Raw genomic sequence first — 19843 nt, forward strand, 5'->3', positions numbered from 1 at the left:
CGTGGTGCATTTCTACAGTGAAGACGTTAGGGTTTAAATTTGTGTCATGATTAGAAAAACCGTCAGAAACTCCTACAGGTTAAGGGTTGGGTAACGTTAAGGGTAGAGACAGTCCATAGTGCAACCCTCTCTAAAGAAGCCACAGTTACACAGACACTCTCCATTAAAACATATCTGATGTCTTCATCTCCTAACTGCCTGGTCCTCTCCAAGAAAACAAAACATACTGTCCTATATTCAGACCAGTACAGTAATTAAATGTGTTTTCATATTAATAAATGGCTCATTGATTTATTATCTATCATAATAATACTTTAAGGTTCATCTAGATACAATATAGTATGATCTAATATGACAACAGAATAGTATAAAGGGCACAGAGGTCAGCTGGGCAGTTTTAAAGGCCTACGAAGGCACATGCTTGACTGGCTTACTCTCTGACCCACTGGACGAAAACTGCTCCTCTGTGTGAGTTTGTGTGTGTGTGTGTGTGCGTGTGCCCTCTTTGTGGCTTTCTTACGGAAAACCAACCTTCACACAGCACATTAGCCTTTGGTGGATCAGCAGAGCCAGCCAGTTTCCATATAACCTTGTGTTAAGCTAGGAAACTAACTCCCTCAAAGAGCCACAGCGGCCTGGTTTTCCACTACAGGCCAAACACAGCCAAATGGAGCCAGCCAGCACTTGCACGTCAATCCAGACTGAAAACAACACCAAACAGACATATTTCTGCTGCAGACAGACAGAGTTGCTCTCTTTTATTACGTGATGAGGAGTTAAGAGTTAGAGATGGTTCACATTCACAACCCGTTCACTTCTTGCGCACTTTGCCCTGAACTGTAATGCATACATTACAACAGAAGGGAGTTAAAACTTTTATAGGCTCTGAGTCAGCCTACATGAGACATTTCTCATCTCTAAAGGCAGATTTCTTCACTTCTGTCAAAGAAATCGACTGTAAAGTATCAGAACATCAGATCTTACACCCTTCAACTACTATGCATCCTTTGAGACTATATAAAAGGTGCTATAAGGTGTACGAGCATTAAAACATATATCAGTTCTTTGTAGGTATAGTTTTGGTTTCATTTAGTTCCAGACCTGTTAGAATCTCTGTTGAACAGGTCTCCTGTCCTAAGCTTTATCTCTAGTTTACAGTTTAAGCTAAAAAAAATAATAATACTAAATATTAATTCATTAATTCACTGAATATTTGATGTTTCTGGTAAAAGTTTAAACCTGCAATAACAACCTACTGTAGTAGGACAACACTGATGTAGTCTACTGATGTAGAAGTATCACAGCACACGTGTTGCCTTTTCACACATCTTATGAACAACACCTTGCTCCAGTATGCCGTGGTTTTGCGTTGTCTTCTGTAAACACTGTGCACAATATGTGGTTCAGTGAGCCCTACTTCGTGTTACACCATCAATGGCCAGACACACAGTATTTGTGTTGTGATAAACATGCTGTGATGGCCTCAGAAAGACAGACACAACTCCGAAAATGCAAAATAGTTTTTTTAATAACAAACACACATATGCAAACACACTTAATGTTGACAGTAGCTGCCAGTTCTTTATTTTCCCCTGTCTGACATATAGTGTTTCCTATTTTCTTGGCCCCACATCTACCTCCCCCTTACTTCCCTGCTTTTGAAATCATCAATCCTTAAATCTAGATTTAGAAAGAAGAAAACTAAGACTAAGACATGCAGAAAGAGTCAAACCAAGGGGTGATTTTCAATGCCATCATCTTCACCCTGATGCTTTTTTATCCTTTCTTACATGTAGGACATTCCCACTATCATTGCTTTTCCTTATTTCTTTGATTGGCACATTCCTCATGTTGACACTGAAATAAAATGATAGGTTCATGTAACACAGCTGAAGAACCCAGTCCCATCACACCAGAAGATGCTCGCTGCTTGCAGCTTTCCTTTAGCTTTGATGGTGGGCCTGTCTTATGTGCTTCTGCTCATCACCAGTGGAGGGCAATGCCAATACTAACTGAGCTGAAGCCCCTTTCTGTTTCTTCCATCCTTGCTTTTCTCAGTGTAAAAGGTCAAATTTGCAGAAATAAAAACACATACTATGAACAAATTACTGATGTATATTTAAAGAAATGTAAAAGCAGATGGTTATTTTTAATAATTCAAATAGAAAAACATACAAATTATGCCTGTAAAGTACAACTTTAAAACTCAGAAAATAGAAATACTTGCAATAATGTGATCGATAATGCAATACAGAAGCACAGAGATAATATGATTGACCATATTGCGGCTGTATCATCATCATTAATCCTTCACAAGCTGAAATAGGGTCATTTAGCCTTCCGTGTGGCCTATTTGTAACATTGACTTGACACTGACACTGGCTGTTCTGATCTTTACATCTAAAGTGCCTGAGCTTCACAACAAAGCAATCCTTTGGTGGTTCACGGTGAAAGACAAGAAAAGAAAGAGAAGTATTTTTAAAGGACAGATGAAGAGGCAGAGAGAGACGGGAAGAGGTGGGAGGAAAGACAGAGAGAGAGAGAGAGAGAGAGAGAAACGTAGGCAAAGGAAGGCAGAGAGAAGAATAAAGGAGTCTTTACATGTCTGTGGAACCAGCAGCTCGCAGCACTTTCACATAATTTAAGACATATGGACGTTATTAGGACGGCCGTGTCTGTGTGTGCATGTGGCATGTGCGTCTGTGACTATATCAGTGTGGTGTGTGTGTGTGTGTGTGTGTCTTTAAGCCTGTGTCTTTGCGCTGCAGGCTACAGAAGACAGTCACGTTTTTGTGGTGCAGCAAAAAATGACTGTTGTACCGAACAATCCCCCCTACCGCCCCCGTCCTGTGTGGAACTTGGAACGTCCCAGAGTGACACTGCATTAAAAACTGTGTTTGATTTGCAGCCTGGCTGTATTGGGAGATACCACGTGTGTGTGTGTGTATGTGTGTGTATTTGTCTGACCTGTAGTAACCTTTCAGAGTATTGGCCTCCCCTCTGCCTGCATACACGGTACATAGACACCCACACAGACTAACTCATTGGTCTTACAGTAGCTCACCCCCGCTGCTTGGTCTCTATTAATGTATGTACGTGCACGTGAGCAGCATGTGTGCGAGTAGAAGTAAGAAAAATACTTAGGGAAAGTGACCATTTATGGATAATCCAATGCAGGTGAGTAAAATGGCTAAATTCACAGCGTCATACAACCTTCTTTGTCCTATCAGATATACAGTATTTGCCAAATCACCTCTTGGTCTCTTGGGTTTACTTTGAAATCCCACTGAAGATTTCTCAAATGATTCTTTAACATGGCCCGTGCCCATTTTCTTAATCATTGTGTAAGTACCTAAAAAGACTGCTCAGTTACAGACAGATTAATAGTAGTGAACCGGCTAGTTAGAAACCACCAATGTGAACAGCTGCTTGATTTGAAGCTAATTAAACCATCAAGTGACCGAGTGACCAACCTGTCAGATGCATGAATGATAACGTAATCAGTTAAATGTATAACAGCATTTAAAACTAGCAGTGAAACTGGCTAATTGTAATCAATCAAGCCAGGGCCTCTCGTGTAAGAAATGTAATAATATTTATCTATAGCACCCTCCAGACTCGGGTAATGTCATTTTAAAAATACTGGAAGACAGCGTTAAGCTGTATTATTCTTTCATGCTTCACTGAAATTCCTCCAAGACTTAGACAAGGCTTCATGTAGAGGAACATGCAAACTCATCTGAGGGTAAAGTCGGCAACAATCAGTGTATTTGTGCTCACATTAGTCCTGCTCTCGTCCGCATTGTTACTCTCAGACAACGTATCGGTGCTGTGGCCGAGTTTACCGCAGCAGACAGGAGGCTGCTGTAGAAGAAAGCAGGCGAAGCCAAGTGTTACGATGCTGTGTCAAAATCCCTCAGGTGTACTGTTTCAGTATGCATATGCAGTACAGCACGCATGCTGACTTTATAAATGTGTTGATTATCTTGTTATTGGTATGATTCAAGAGGAGGTGGCCTCATCCTGGCCCTAACGCTAAGGTATGTTAGCGTAGAAGCTACTCGGATGAGTAGTGAAACATTTTGAACTAACAAGAAAGAAATCCAGGTGCCATGACTCAACTTAACCCTACGATGACCAACTGTATCCAATCCATCATAAATTAACAGCAAATTATCATTGAAACTCACTGACAGCCCAACGAATGGAAGAAGGGACATGACAGGCTTGTGTTTTTTCTCAGGCTGTTTTGAGGTCAGACACCGTGGTCAGGGTCAGAAAGCAGGTCATGTAAACTGATCTGTGACCGGCGCCCCCAGGGTGCAGCAGCAGAGGAAATGTAACGTTCCTAACATCTTGGAGTGCCCTGTGATCTGCACCAACCACTCCCTAACGCACATACACATCACGTGTATGCCCATAGAGTGCATACATCAAATTCACGCACACAGCACCAGCTCAGTAGACTATTGTTTATTCATTCTGAGGGCTACGGAGGGAGGGAAGCAGGGTTTGGAGGATGAGGAGAGTGCGAGAAGAAGGCAACAGAGGAGAAAGAACATGAGAGGAAAATGAAAAAGAGGACAAAATAAGTGTACAAATGCCCAACTGATGGTTTGGTGGCTGAAACATCAACCTCAGGAACCACATGTACCCTCACAGGCTTGGGCTAAAATCCTACTAGAAGCTCCTTTCTTCCCTCTCAGTATTCATTATGTCTCAGTGAAGAGAAGCAGGAACACTTTGTTTTCATGTTCTTCCAGCACGTTTACATATGGAAAATATATTTCAAATACACAATAAAGTCTTTTTCCTTGTGCATTTCTACTTTAAAAGCTACAAATCCAGCAGAGGTTCAATGTAAGTCCAAACGCAATAGTGTATTACACTGGTTTGTTGAAGGTTCATTTTAGACAAACACCCAATTAAAAAGTAATTCCATAATATTTACTGCATCCCTTCTTACAGTACTTACTTAAAGCCAAGTCTACGTGGTGTCAAGCATTGTTTAGTTTGAATGTGTGGTGATAAAATGCTGAAGTCATAAAAAGAACCCACAGCAATAAAAGACGCTTAGAAAAACCACAGCGGAGATGCAATTGGGAATTTTTGCAGGTTAGATGATAGAACTCGCTCATAAACAACATGATATTCAACCCACACCCTAACTGGCATTTTCAAAATGACTAGTAGGCTTATCATTAGTATTTCTAGTTAATATAAAATGAGCTTGTTCAAATATTCCAGTCTCATTTCATTGAGCACAGTTATATTGTCCTCTCTCTTCTACATCTTAACTTTTTGTGGCTTTGTATTGATTCAAATTAATATAAACTCTTATTCTAGTCTGCTCTGCTCTTTTGTAACCCTCTCTTCCCCAATGTTCTCCACTTCTAAATCAGTTCCAAGACTTTTTTTAAGGGCAGCTTTGGAGGTTAAATCAGATTGAATAATATTTGTCCTAACAACATTGATGACTGATTCATATGAGCAGCCAGGAAAGACTTAAGTCTCCCCGATCCCCGCTCTCTTGCTCTTTCTGCCTGTCATTCTGGTTCTGCTGACTGCAGGGGAAAATCTCCACAATGTATAAGTCTCTGTAAAGAGGGAGGAAAGGCGAAGAGAAGGAGAGAGAGCAGGAATTTGGGAAATAAGAAGAATGAACACACAAGGGAAAGTATGGAAAGTCTTCTTTTTACTGTAGGTATAACTCATAAAAATGAGGGGATTAACGGAGCACACAGGAGAAAATGAAGGGAATATTAGTGACATGGAGGGACATTGAGTTAAAGCCACTTTTTACATACCTGAAGAACTATGTATGAGCAAAATGTCAGACAATTCAGTAAGTAAGTTGGATCACCATTTATATGGACGTTAATCATTTTAGTAGTTCATGTGATTTGGCTATCAAAAACCCAAAGGAGAACTCATCTTGGCTCAAGAAACTGAAGCTTCTACTGAATTTCATTGAAATCTTGTACAGAGATCCCGCAAAATATCTGACACACTATCAGCCCAAACTAAAACAACTCCCTGATGCAGCGAAGACACTAGTTCAGCAGAATAATCCTGTCCTTTCATCCATCTGTTCACACACTCAGAGGTTTCACATTATGTTTGTGTGCATGTTTGTACTAACTGTAAAAAGGGAGGGGAGACTGGAACAGCCAGTCTGTGTGCTTAATCTTTTTTTTTCTAGGGTTTGACTTGGTACTGGTTCAAAGTCATGCGCTGCTTAGTACGTAATGAAAATCCTCCCTAGTCTTTATCTGTGTCTCTACAGTTCACACATAATGTTCATGCTTACTTACTTACCGATTCTTTATGTCTTTTATTGTGTCTCTTCAGGTGTTTGCCAAAGTCTTCAGCCACGAGGCCTTAGAGTCCTACCTCCCTAAAATCCAGCAGGTCATCCAAGAGAGCCTTCGAGTATGGAGCTCAAACCCTGAGCCCATCAATGTCTACAGGTGCGGTGGGGGTCTTGGTGTAGAAATACATTCACAAAAGGTAGAAATGTCATTTTGAAGTTAGGTATTGGAACAACATCATACCAGGTAGAAGCGCAGAAGTGGAAAATTACCTTATGAGTGAAAACACTGTAACAGACAAGGCACAGAGGTTTCAGTAGCTGGTACAGAAATAGGGGTCAGTGGTTCAAATCCTGGACAAACCCCCAGTTTGTCATGACTGGCTCGAAAGCGGTAACTTAATGGTAACGATATTACAAATTAGAGGGGGGGCACTAAAAGGTAGAAAGATAATTATCATGAGCATGTCAGTAACTATAAAAATAGTGTAGAAAAAAAGTTGTAGAACACAGGTTCCTTCAGAATGAAAAAGTCTAATTTGCTTATATGATTAATGTGTTTACTGGATGTAAATGGGTCCTGATTGGTTATTTTTCTACAGGGAGAGTCAGAGATTGTCATTCACCATGGCAGTGAGGGTGCTGCTGGGTTTCAGGGTGTCAGAAGAGGAGATGAGACATCTGTTCTCAACCTTTCAGGACTTTGTTGACAACCTGTTCAGTCTGCCTATAGACCTGCCGTTTAGTGGCTACAGGAAGGTATGTGTGGTTAACATCCTCACTTTCTAATGGAAGTCAATTTATGCTGCTAAAATTCATAAAAAGCAAATAATAACTAGCTATGATTGTTAGTTACTGGTAATTACTGTTAGTAGATAAATTCCTTTTGTGTGTATTTGCAGGGTATTCGTGCTCGAGACACACTGCAGAAAAGCATAGAGAAGGCCATCAAGGAGAAGCCGCTGTGTTCCCAGGGAAAGGATTACAGCGATGCACTGGACGTCCTGATGGAGAGTGCCAAAGAGAACGGCACGGAGCTCACCATGCAGGAACTAAAGGTAACAAGCTTAAACACATAAAAATCACCTGAGCAACAACAGATAGGAAAAAGTTCTGCATACACATGTCAGAATATGGACACATATGGCATAGAAACTATGTGCAAACATACACATAGTCACACATAGCAAAGGACACACTCAATATTTATCCAGCAAAGTGCCTCCAAGGGAAGCTGTCTGGGTTGACTAAGCACATAAGCGCGCATACACACACATACACACACATACCAACAATCATTATTTGTTGAAATAACCTTCGGGTAATAAGCAATGCATGTGACTTATGGTGCACATCCTCATGACTACAGTGATGTGAAGCTGTAGCCAAGACAGTAATAGTAAAAGACAGACACACGTACTCAGCCTCATGGAGCGGCACACCCTCTCCTTACCTATTAATGTAATTCTAAGGAATTCTTTGGAAACTCAACTTACTCTGCCTCTCGCTGGCTCTCTGTGGTTTCTGGGTTAAGTCCAGGGCCAAAAATAAGTCAACACTCCCACTGCAAGGGGTCTGAAAGAGGCCTCCTGTACACACACACACTAACACATATATGTATGTATAAATACACACACGGTGAACTGGGGAGCCCCTGTCCCAGAGGCCCATGCTGAAGCACTCTCCAGTAGTTTTTTGACGCATGCATGTATAACACACACACACACACACACACACACACACACACACACACACAGACGTGGAGGCAGAGACGTGTTTTGACATAGATGATGGCAGATGAGAGGTTTATAATGAGAGTCGTGCTGCCTGGCCTCAATGTTATTTATTCCACTACCTTAATAATAGGCCCTGCACAGCATGCTAAATATTGCTATTGGATACGAACATCTTATTTCCAAACATACTACTTTTCAGGTATAAAACTACATTTCTTATTATGTTTTGATTTTGACATTTTTTTTGGCCACAATTTTGTTACAAAAATAATGGCAAGAGTGAGGTGTGGAGTATTGGCGTTGCGGCCAACTTAAGGGTTGAGTTTGCTCACAGTCTGGCTTTGTAATTGTTAACAAAAAAGTTTCACATTTTGAAAATAGTAATTCAAATACCGCTGTAGTAGGCACTGAAGAAAAAATACAGTATGAGAAATTCTATACAGTATTTTCTAGTCACTATGACTGGGCATTTGGCCATTATCCACCCTAACTCTTCACTAAGTTATTCTACTATCTATATTTCCACCCTCCAAACCTGAAATAATGATGTGTGATAGTTATATGTCACCATGTGATACAAGCTCTATATTAGTCCGTTTTTTTACTTCATGGTTTCTTTGTTTTTATTAAGTTTGAAAGCTGTAAAATATTAAAAGGAGTACTGGATCCATTGATAGGGTAGATTCCAACAAGGTTAAGGACCTGAAAAGGATTGCAACATATATTTAAAGACAATGAGATAACAACAGAAAAGACGTGAACAGATACACCATCTTCTCTCCATTTCCCTAGGAGTCAACCATTGAACTGATCTTTGCTGCCTTCGCCACCACTGCCAGTGCCAGCACATCTCTCATCATGCAGCTTCTACGCCACCCTACAGTCCTAGAGCGCCTGAGAGAAGAGCTGAGAGCCAGGGGCCTCCTCCACAATGGCTGCCTCTGCCCTGAAGGAGAGCTGAGGCTGGACACCATCATCAGCCTCAAGTACCTGGACTGTGTCATCAAGGAGGTGCTTAGACTCTTCACGCCTGTCTCAGGGGCCTACCGGACCGCCATGCAGACTTTTGAACTTGATGTGAGTTAAAGAGTAATAGTCCAGAACAACTCTTCATGATTGCTGATGATCACACCAAAGAAATGTTGCTGCTGTCCTGAATGCACCCTCAAAAAATGCATTTCTCTTTCTTTTTGTGTCCAGGGAGTCCAAATTCCAAAGGGCTGGAGTGTGATGTACAGCATTCGGGACACTCATGACACTGCTGCAGTCTTCAAGGATGTGGATGCCTTCGACCCTGACCGCTTCAGCCAGGAGCGTGGAGAGGACAAGGAGGGACGATTTCACTACCTGCCCTTCGGTGGTGGCGTTCGATCCTGTCTGGGCAAGCAGCTCGCCACCCTCTTCCTCCGCATCCTGGCTATTGAGCTGGCCAGCACCAGCCGCTTCGAGCTGGCCACTCGGCAGTTCCCCCGTGTGATCACGGTACCTGTGGTCCACCCTGTTGATGGGTTGAAGGTCAAGTTCTACGGCTTAGACTCCAACCAGAACGAAATCATGGCCAAGTCAGAAGAGCTGCTGGGAGCAACGGTTTGAAAGGCAGAGTTGTCAAGGGGGTGGAGTAGGGGTAGTGTGAGTGATTGAAGCCTTTAGGGAGTATACTGAAAGAAGGAAAGAAGGAATTTCAGTTATCTTTTCTTCTCCACCTTTGTTCTGCTAAGTTGGACGTTCACTTTGAGACTTAAAGAAAAGCTGAAATCTTCATCTCTGGTTACAGCTGATCAGGACTTTGGTCTAAGAAAAGAAGAAACTGACAAAGAGAAATCTTAATTATACTCTATTCTGTGTATTTTAAAAGAAATATACAAACAAAAGTATGTACAAAAAAGCTATGTAATATAATTTGATGTGAGATGAAAGAGAATGTGGATAGTGTACATCAGGAGAAGTATGGTGGTACTTCTGGTGAAATTAAGTGTTGGAATTACAAGTGAAGATCTGTGTAGAAGGAAGATGAGATGGATGAAACAGGGTATGGATGAAAGAATATGATTTAGCTTTTGCCTAATCAAAGTCAATGAAACATTTTAGCTGTCTAGCAGGGTAAAAGGTGGATATGTAGACAGAAAGGACAATATTTTCTGGTTATTGGTAAAAAATTGAGCCAGAATTCTTCGTGGTGCCACTTAGATTCAGAACATATTTTCTGTGTATTTAAAAAAAGACAGAAATCAGTGGTGGTATTTTTCAGGTGTGTAGCTAACAGATGCAGTCAGAAACATCGTTGTGGCACAGAGTCTGTCAAAACTTTGACTGGTTCGAATTTGTACTGCTAATTATGGTCAAGTATAATTTCAGGCAGTAACGGAAAGTTATGTGCTTAGAAATAGAAACGATGGATGTAGTTCTGATGGGTAAGATACCGTATACTGGATCATTGGCATTTGACTTTCACTTACACATTCTCTAAGCCTCATTTTTTTGGGTTCCAAATTACAAAGCCTAAAAAACATCAAGTAATTGAAAGAGAAAAATCAAACTGTGCCCATGATAAACTACAATAAGAAAGAAAAGAACAACTCTATATTTGACATCCTAAATTCTATCATCTTTAAATTGTGTTATTACCAGTATCCAGGGAAAGTCTTCCATCACTCTCTTTTTCATCACTGCAAAATGTTGTCCATATACAGTATATATAAGTAATCTTGGTGGTGTGTGAACTCAGGTGCAGAATAGTGGTGAATTATAGGTAAGCCTTTGCTTTTTGATATTTAACTTTGACCAACTGCACATATAAAGACACTTGCTCACTGTTGTAGTTTCAGAGCTGGACCAGTTACTTTTTGAATGTTGCCACATAAACAAACAACAAACAAACAAAAGAAATCTGGGTTTCCCAATACTGTTTGCTGTCACTTGGGGCAGTCTTGCAACAATTATGTTTCCTTCCCAAAAAACAAATTTGGTGGTGTAAGCAGAATCAAGCAAGAGGAACTCCCAACTGGCATCACCCAACATAAAACCCAACAGCAAAGTATGAAAACTAAAGCCAGGTCAAACAGTAATACGGTCCAGGTCTGCTTAGTAGACTCTCTGAACCTGTGCTTTGATTTATAAAGTATACTTTTTAAGATGCATTGAGATTGTACTCTCTTGGACAGTGACTTTATCCTGCAACGAGGATACAATAAAAAAAAAACTCGGAGGTGGAGAGGAGAAAACCTACTTACATGCTGCTTGAGTGTTGCTTTGTCATTCTATGTTTGTTTATTTGTGTGCTACAGAGTGTTTTCCTGTCTCCTCGTGGCTATCTTTTTTGAGTTCTGTGGAGAAGGTGACGTTCTGTCTTACTACTCCTCCAATCAACGCTAAGAATGCAAGACAAAGTAAATTCCAGCGACTTTATTTGCTAAAAGAGATTTATTGTTTGGGGTGATTGCACAATCAGAACTCTCAGAGCTTTGTATGGTTCCTTACTTACTTCCCATGTATGGAAAGCTTCCTCAGTGGAACCTTTGGACTTTCTGGCTGAACTCTGGGACATTCAAGAGACCTTAGACAGAGTTATAAGTTCCAAACAGAAGCTTGAGAGAGAAGGACCGATGAGTTCAGAGGAGGGCAGGGTCACGGTCTGAGGACTTTTCTTTCTGGATGATCCTGTTGTCCAATAGCATTCCAGATGAATCCCGCCTGTGCCAGACATTGTTCACTCTTTCACCACACCACTGATTTCTTCATGAAAAAAAAAGAACATAGAAGTTTTTTGCTGCTTTTCTTGTGTACATTTTCTAATTGAGAGTTATAGATTGCAATAGTTAGTATCAACTGAGATGAGCTATTTCTTTCCAATATATTGCATTTTGTGACAGCAAAGAGAACATTGATAGGTTATATTATATATTAATTTCTACAATTCTTATTTCATTAGCAAGCTAAGGGGGAAATCAGCTATTTACATCTACTAATAACCTATTATTAATGTTACTGTATGATTAATATTGTTGTTATAAGATATTTGAAATGCTATTTTTATTCTATTACAGATTTAGAGTTTTTAGCCTAAATGAGAAGGTCTTTGGTAAATATTGGGTGTATTTAGAATGTTATGTATTTCATTTATATTGTAAACTGTGTTTAAAATGTTAATATTGTTGATTTAATTACTATAATAATTATTTGTTTGGCTATTCAGACTTATTATAACTGCATTTTATTTGATATTAATTATGGAAAACAGAAAGCACTTGCGAGGTATGTCTTTTTTTAAGTGCCATGCGACTACACTTCCTCTCACCTGTTGGTTTCTCTGTCTTCTGTCATTCTGTACATAAAATGTTTATTTCTTTTTACAGAAAATATGTTTATTTAGTTTACATATGAATGCCTTGATCTACTTTCATCATTTTTTGTTACAGTGATTGTTCAATGTACTCCTGTAATAAACTATACAGTAAAAATTTACCTGAATGTTGGATTGTTTTTTAAATCTTCCTCTTCAGCTAGCTAAAATTAAATAGCTACAAAGTTACCAGAATTTCCCATAACAACTTTATATCTCATAAGACAATACCATCCATCCATTACCCTAATCACTCTCCCTGTTGGGGATCACAAGGGTGCTGAGGCCAATCCATCCATGGGGCAAGTAGTCCTATGCACCCTAGATAGATCAACAGTCTATCATACTTATCATCTTTACCTTCTTGTATAGTGTGCTTTTTATGTTTCTTATTAAGATCTAATTTAGTCTAATTTAGACACCTGGGGCCAGTTCTACATTACGGTTATCATAGCTTTAAGTTTAGCAGCTTAAGTTTATACTAGATTCAGCTAATCTTAGTTTACCTTCAGTAAACTAATAACTGTTGGCATGTTGATGCAGCTAAAGATACTGAACCAAAATAAGGCTGATTAGCTATGTGGGATCCAATAGCACCTTTTCAACCTCAGCCTAAAACAGAAGCGTGTGCCAAGCCTTTGGAAGACATCATGTCTCATGCCAGTCCCAAAATGTTAATGTCCAGCTGCTCTAAATGACATCTTCAATCTGTCCATACTCCATCCCACAGTCCCTGTCTGCCTCAAACCTTCCATTATTGTTCATGTGCCTAAGAAATCAGCTGTCACCTCCCTTAACGACTACTACCCTGTTGCACTGCCCCAGTATTCATGAAGTGCTTTGAGAGGATCATCCTAAAGCATAGCATCGACCCTGTTGGTCTTGACAGCCATCAGTTCGCCTACAGGTGCAACTGGTCTAAATGAGATGCAGTTTGATTGTGGGATAGCTTCTTCCCCAGGGCTCTACACAGTGTTACCCCCCACCCCCTCCTCCACACACAAACCTCAAAACCTAAGACGGGATGAGAAGTTTAAATGCTGTCTGAACTTTAATTTTTTGCATAATATTTTACTGTAAGTCCTACTGACCTAATCTCTTTGACCAAAAGATTACTTTAAGATGAGCTTGATGTGTTGGGTGTGTTTAATATAATCCTGTCTATCCTGCTGCGAGAAGCTCCTAAAGATAATGTTGCAGATTGACTCTTCCACAACTTCCTGGATAACTGGCTACCTGACAGAGAGACAGACCACAGTTTGTACAGCTGTATGATGCAAGTCTGAGCAGGTAGTCAGCAGCACAGGTCCTCTCACCTTTCCTCTTCACCCTGTACACCTCCCTCTGACTTTCAGTACAACATTGAGGGAGGAACAGGGATAGTTTCAACACTCTCTCCATTTTGGGAAAGTAGAGATTATGTAGAGGTACAACTACATGTGAAGTTACCTGGACAACAAATAGAAAAGTAAGTGAGTCAAAGAAAACTTGATGAGCAGAAATACAGTCACACCACAAGATACACACCGTTCATCAGCAGCAAGAATCTGAAAACCAGGTTGGAATTTGTAAAAAAGAACAGAGATGAGTCACAAAAGTAGTGACACAAAGTTCTCTGGACTAATCAGACCAAGATCAACCTCTACAATGAACCAAACCATACAAGTTCATCCAACACACAGTGCCAACTCAACTTTGTCAGAGAGAAAACTCTCACTCACTTTAATTTACTTTTAAACTATTTGGGTGATCTGACACAAAAGCTGCTATGTTCTATATTGTTTAATATATCTAGATATACAATTGGAATATGATTTAAAAATTCATCTTTCAATCATAAATTCAAATGTCTTCAGTTTAAGTTTTCTCAGCAGAAGACTTTTTTTCTGCTCAGATTCATTCAGATGGCCATGGAACCTTTTCAATCAAATCTTACTAACCAAATGGTATGATGAGTGCCTTTGTGTAAGTTTATCTGACTGAAACGTTAGATCAATGATTTCTATCACTTTCCCAAAGCACCATCAAAGAAACAACTAACAGCCTAATTTGTGATACATGATACTTAGACTGTTGGCAACAAATCTCCAACAGGCTGGGTGCATAAATAAATGTATCCCACCATTAAAACAACCACAGACTTGATTAAATGACATTGAAGTATTCCTGAATAAGAGCCTTGTCTATTGCTCTATTTGCTTGCCTATTAAAAATCCATTGGGAAGCAACACATAGCTACAGATGATAATAATAATGATAAAACATTGTTATACAGAATCTTCTGCTTTCTGTTGCGAATGTTAACCATTACCATTTTGTTATTGAACAATTGTTCAATGTCAGCCTAACAATGGGACTGAGACTTTGTCATGTGGGCAACACACAGAAATTGGTGGTCTGGTTCAGTCTCTCAGCACACTGACTGACTGATGTCTCAATGCCTCCATATCTGTTTTTATTTCCAAGCCAACAGATTACTGTGGTTTATGAACATCAAGGAGAAACAGGCTGTGATGGTCACTGGGAGTTTTTCTTTAGCTTGATGGCAGACAGAAACGGAGACAGAGTGACAAAGCTGTTACAATGAGAACAGATGTTTAAAGCTTTACTAACTTAAGAGAGCGCACACCCACGGCCACATTAGCACAAAAGACATTTTGGAATAAATGATAACACACACACAACATGAATATAAAAAAATAGACTAATTGAATGAGATACGGCCTCAACATCACACATGCACACACAAAGCTTAAGTGAAGAACAACTAGTTCGTTTGTGTTTTTTCCAACAGGAGAGACAGTTTACCACACTAAGTGCTCCGAAATGGACCACTTCAAGGGAACTGTGTGTGTTTGTGGATGTAGGGGTGTGTGTATTTGTGTGTGGTTGGGTTATGGTGTGTGTGGACATGATGTTATGTTTTCATGAATGGAGTCAGATCGTGCATGGACTGACTGACCTCTGAAGTTTGTTACTGTAAATGTATTCTGTGTTTGTTGTATTACCATACTGGATTCAATCTGTTTATCATTATACTGTGTGTGTTATGTGTATCAACAGTAAAAAGACAGCTATCTTCTGGATAACATGGTTCATTAGTATAATTAGGAGTAAAAATCACTCTTTTACCAGAGAGCAATACATAGATGTATTGGATTAACATATTTAAGAAAAAGTCCTTTAGATATATATCACATCACCATTTTTTGATCCTCACAGCAAGTGTTGAAGTCGTCAAAACAATTTAAAACAATGCACGAATGAAATTAACTGCTGTTACATCTCTGACAAAGCATCATGAAGGAGAGAGGATCAGGAGACAGCAACGATTACAAGGAACCATACTTTATTTCAGAAGAAAAATGTAGACGCTATGAACAGCTTGGTTTTGGCTCGGGAGCAAAAGAAGAAAAAGATGGATCCGAACACATGCGAAATGGTTAGGATTAAGGGCAGAAGTGCTTTATGGTTTGGGCAAACTTCAAGCTTGTAATGTAATGAAGATAAACAACACTTCCCACACTGCTCTGTGGACCACAGCCCACAGCTATGTTCAGTAGTCAACTTATCAAATCATCGCCAGGAGCAGGTGGTGTACAGGATAGTTTTCCATACATTCAGTCCACTTTAATGCAATTGTGGAGCACCAATTACACAGAATGTGGCTGTTACACGTCTATCTATTTGGTAAAACCTTCTGTCTTGTAACACCTGTTTGTAGCTAAACAAAAGAAGACAGACAGTGAAACATTTCTTTTATTGCTAGGCGAAATAAAAGAAAGAGAACAAGACAAAACAACGAGAAAGTGACAGAGGACTGCAGGAAGGCATCAATTAAAAGATTTGAGGATGAATGAGAGAGAGTCCTCTCAGCTGTGGCTCTTCTCTTTTTAAATTTCATCCAGCAGGTTGGATGCAGAAGCACACACACTGCAGGTATGAGAGATCGTGGAGAATATCCAAAAGCCAATCAGCACGCTGACTAAGTCAACAGAATCTGAGTGCTGTGGGAGAGGAAGTGTGACGGTCCATCTGAGGACAAGATGATGTGGTGAAGATAAAAGAGAGAAAAATCAGAGGAAGAGCAATTGAATAATGATGATCACTAATGTTATGAAGGCCTCTGATTTAATCCAAATCCTGTGGCTTTGAGGAGTCTGGTTCTGATTAGTAAATATTAGAAACTCTTAAGATCAGTGTTTTTTTCATGATTCATTATTATTTTTTTCAAACTTTATCTTGCTTTGAAGCTTTGTTAAATCTTAGCCTCAGCAGCGTCACGGCTCTCAGGATGGGAGACTTGGTCTGCCGGTCCACCAGTCATCGTCACCACTTTGATCCAAACCAAAATATCTTAGTGTGTTTGACAGACTGCCTTGGAAAAATGTGTCCAGACACTGAAGGTGTCCAGAAGATTTTCACAGTTTTCACAACTCTTGTGTTTTTATTTGCAACTGTAAATGCTTTAGCTGGCTAAACTGACAAAATTCATTTTTTAATATGAGTCTGTAGAGCTGAAAAGGCTGCAAGTATGACAAATGTACTGTATATTAAATATTTAATGTCCCACTGGTTTTGTTTAAGCCATCATAATGATGTAGAGCTTAATGTCAACAAGTACACTAACAGTTTATTAACTTCATTTTAAAGAGTTGGCGCTGAGTGATTGTAGCTGATAGTAATGTGTGAGTGTGTGAGTCCAGTATCAGTATGCTGAAGTGCAGGAATTATTTTCTTGGAGGTTTAGGCAGCATTTTTACTTTTGCAGGTGGTCATGGGTCAAAAGTGCTGCTGGAAGTTCAAGTTATAAATTGACAGTTGTTGGGGAAGTTAAATATTGCATCATTTTCATTTTCTCATCTTAGTGCAAACATTGCTTCTCTTAAGAGCACTTCAGTAGTTTTTCAGCAGAAAGAAAGTGAGCCAGCAGCCGGAATCAGCAGAAGCTTTTGGCACACAGCTGCCAGCCGTTGAAAAACTGTCAATCTTAAATGCTGCAGTACGTCGAAGAGCAAAGATTGATTATATATCTTTAAATATTGAAATGGTAGCCAGTTACGTGTTTGGAGACAAAATGGGTTACATGCAGCTTAATACTGCAAAGTGCTTAAACTACATTAAAAAAACAAACCTTGCCTTAGCACTGTTTAGGTCTATTTGTCCTTCACTGTTGCCCTTTGTTCCTTTCATTTTCTGTGTATGAATTTGCCTGTGGGCATGGCCTTATACAAGTGTCAGTATTTCCAGGCATGCAGACATGTCTGTTGTACACCAACAGACATGTCTGCATGCCTGGAAATACTGCCCTGTGTTTCAGTATGTATGAGGTGTGTGTATTTTCCCTAATGCAGTAACGTGGGGTTTCCCTGCGTGATGGCCTGTCAAACATGTGTGAACTGTCCCTGATTTGTCATTACTTTTTAAAAAGTGTTTACAGTGAGCCAACAGCTAACAACACACATCTGCTTATGCTGCTGCAGCTTGTGGATGAAACATTTCCAAAGAAAACATATGGGACAACCCAATGCCGGTATGTCAAGAAACTATTTAAGGAACACAAAGCTGCTTTTCTTAGGTTTAACTGATAGAGCTGACACTCCTTTTACAGTAAATATCAAATGAGAAGAGTAGGAATATACATTATTTGGAAGCTTGGAAGCTAGTCTTGCTCAACAATGAAAGCTGTTCCAGGAGTTTACATGATTAGGCCTTTTGAGTTGATTTATACGACAGTTTGTTCCAGAAATCTGAGAAAACTGCTCCGTGTCCATCCATCCATCTGTCCATCTATCACTCAGCAGACTGTGTACAGCCAAATAAACACAAGAAGAAACTCACATGTCCTCACATATTGAGGATATTATTTCTCCAGGATTTCCAGATAGATTCTGCTCCATAAAATCCAGATTTCACAAAGCCTTCGTGTCAAATCAAAAGAAATCTAAGAAATCTTGAGAGAAAACGGCCCAGGTCCTACATCCAAAAAACACATTTATCCCTAACAGTTTGTGTGTTCTCCAGTGAGTGATTAAGCCAAGAGTGAGAACGTTTATACATTTCTTAAAACACTCATCTATTCATTCAGTATTTTTCATGAAAAAAAGCTCAATGGCTAAAGACCATAAGGGTTAAATTAAAAAAACTGAAATAAAGATTTCCACCACTGAGCAGCAAAATGGTTTACATGTCAGAGAATATACATACACAAGATTTTGTTGAAAATCAATAAGTAAAAACAGAAATCTTGATAAAAATGATTCATTTAGCTCAGAACAGGAAGCAGGAAGCCCAGCCAGTGAACCTCCGAAGTCCCCAAACTGTTGATCAAATTGGCAATCAAGTTATTTTCATTTTCAGTTAACCCTGGTCACATACTGAAATAGTGTTCTGTTAAAAGTCCCTTGTTTATTTAATCTCTCTTTTGCACAAGAGGAAGAAAAGAAAGCATGAGAAAAGGTGTGACTCATTGAGAAAAAAAGAAATAAAGATAGAGGGAAGAAACTGTTGCAAAACACGAATGACTGCAACAGTAAAGAAATACAAACTAAAACACAGCATAAGAGACAGAAAAAGAAAGGTGTGGGAAAGACGGAGGAAGCAACACACCTGAACAAGGAAAAGTGAAAGAATATGAGACAAAAGGCATAGGTGATGATAGGAAGATACAATCAAAGATAAGCTGCGGGGATTACCACATTACTGTGGTGAACATGGAGGATCATGAACTTCAGGTGAACTCATAATGATGTGTATAAATCCCGGCAGGTGCAGGAGTCAAACTGAGTTCAAAGAACAAGCAAAGACACATACACACCCATGTTTGTATTTCTATACTTATGAGCACCCACAACCACATAATAAATTCTCATAAGCTAACCCCAATCTTTACTGTAGCGTTTGAACTAAAATCATGTCTTCAACCCTCATACAGGAAAATATCCAGAAATTCCAGAAATGACCTTAAAATTACACAACTTTTATGGGTCTTGACAAAGATAGACATACAAGAACACACACACTCCAAGCAGAACACGTGCAGCACAGGACACACTGGAACCATGTATAAAAATGAAAGTTCACTTAGTATGTGAAGTTCAAGATGTGCTCGTCCTTTGATGTGAACCCTACATGACCTGATATGAAGGCCAACAGCGAGCAGCCATCTCAAAACCCCTGTATATACATTTTACATTACCATACGGTATACTCTCTCTTTGTTAAAGTACCCAATAGCACCACCTAACTCCTAAAAAGTATAATGAATGTATAACGTAATGGACAAACAGAAACAGTGCTTATAAAACATATAAAATACCACAGAAAAATATCATAACAATGGTTATATTTATTACTATCTATGTGATTTATGTTAAGAACACATTGCTCTTTACGAATGAATGATTGTTCCAAATTAAATATTCCATTATAAAATCTACTTTAAAGTGTGTATGGAGC

The 19843-nt window shown here is 39.4% G+C and overlaps 1 protein-coding gene across 1 annotated transcript in view; it reads left to right on the top strand.

Annotated features, from left to right (window-relative positions):
• The window catches only part of LOC113157549 (cytochrome P450 26B1), a 30537-nt gene extending 18030 nt beyond the window's left edge, over nucleotides 1–12507 (top strand). Inside the window, exons 3-7 of the mRNA XM_026353109.1 lie at nucleotides 6352–6470; nucleotides 6913–7069; nucleotides 7213–7368; nucleotides 8839–9123; nucleotides 9247–12507. Coding sequence (XP_026208894.1) covers nucleotides 6352–6470; nucleotides 6913–7069; nucleotides 7213–7368; nucleotides 8839–9123; nucleotides 9247–9639 — 1110 coding nt within the window. The 3' untranslated portion in view covers nucleotides 9640–12507. The remainder of the gene's footprint in view (nucleotides 1–6351; nucleotides 6471–6912; nucleotides 7070–7212; nucleotides 7369–8838; nucleotides 9124–9246) is intronic.
• Nucleotides 12508–19843: the final 7336 nt, after the last annotated feature.

This window comes from Anabas testudineus, chromosome 18 (genome assembly GCF_900324465.2).
Source record: "Anabas testudineus chromosome 18, fAnaTes1.2, whole genome shotgun sequence".
In the NCBI taxonomy this organism is placed as follows: domain Eukaryota; kingdom Metazoa; phylum Chordata; class Actinopteri; order Anabantiformes; family Anabantidae; genus Anabas; species Anabas testudineus.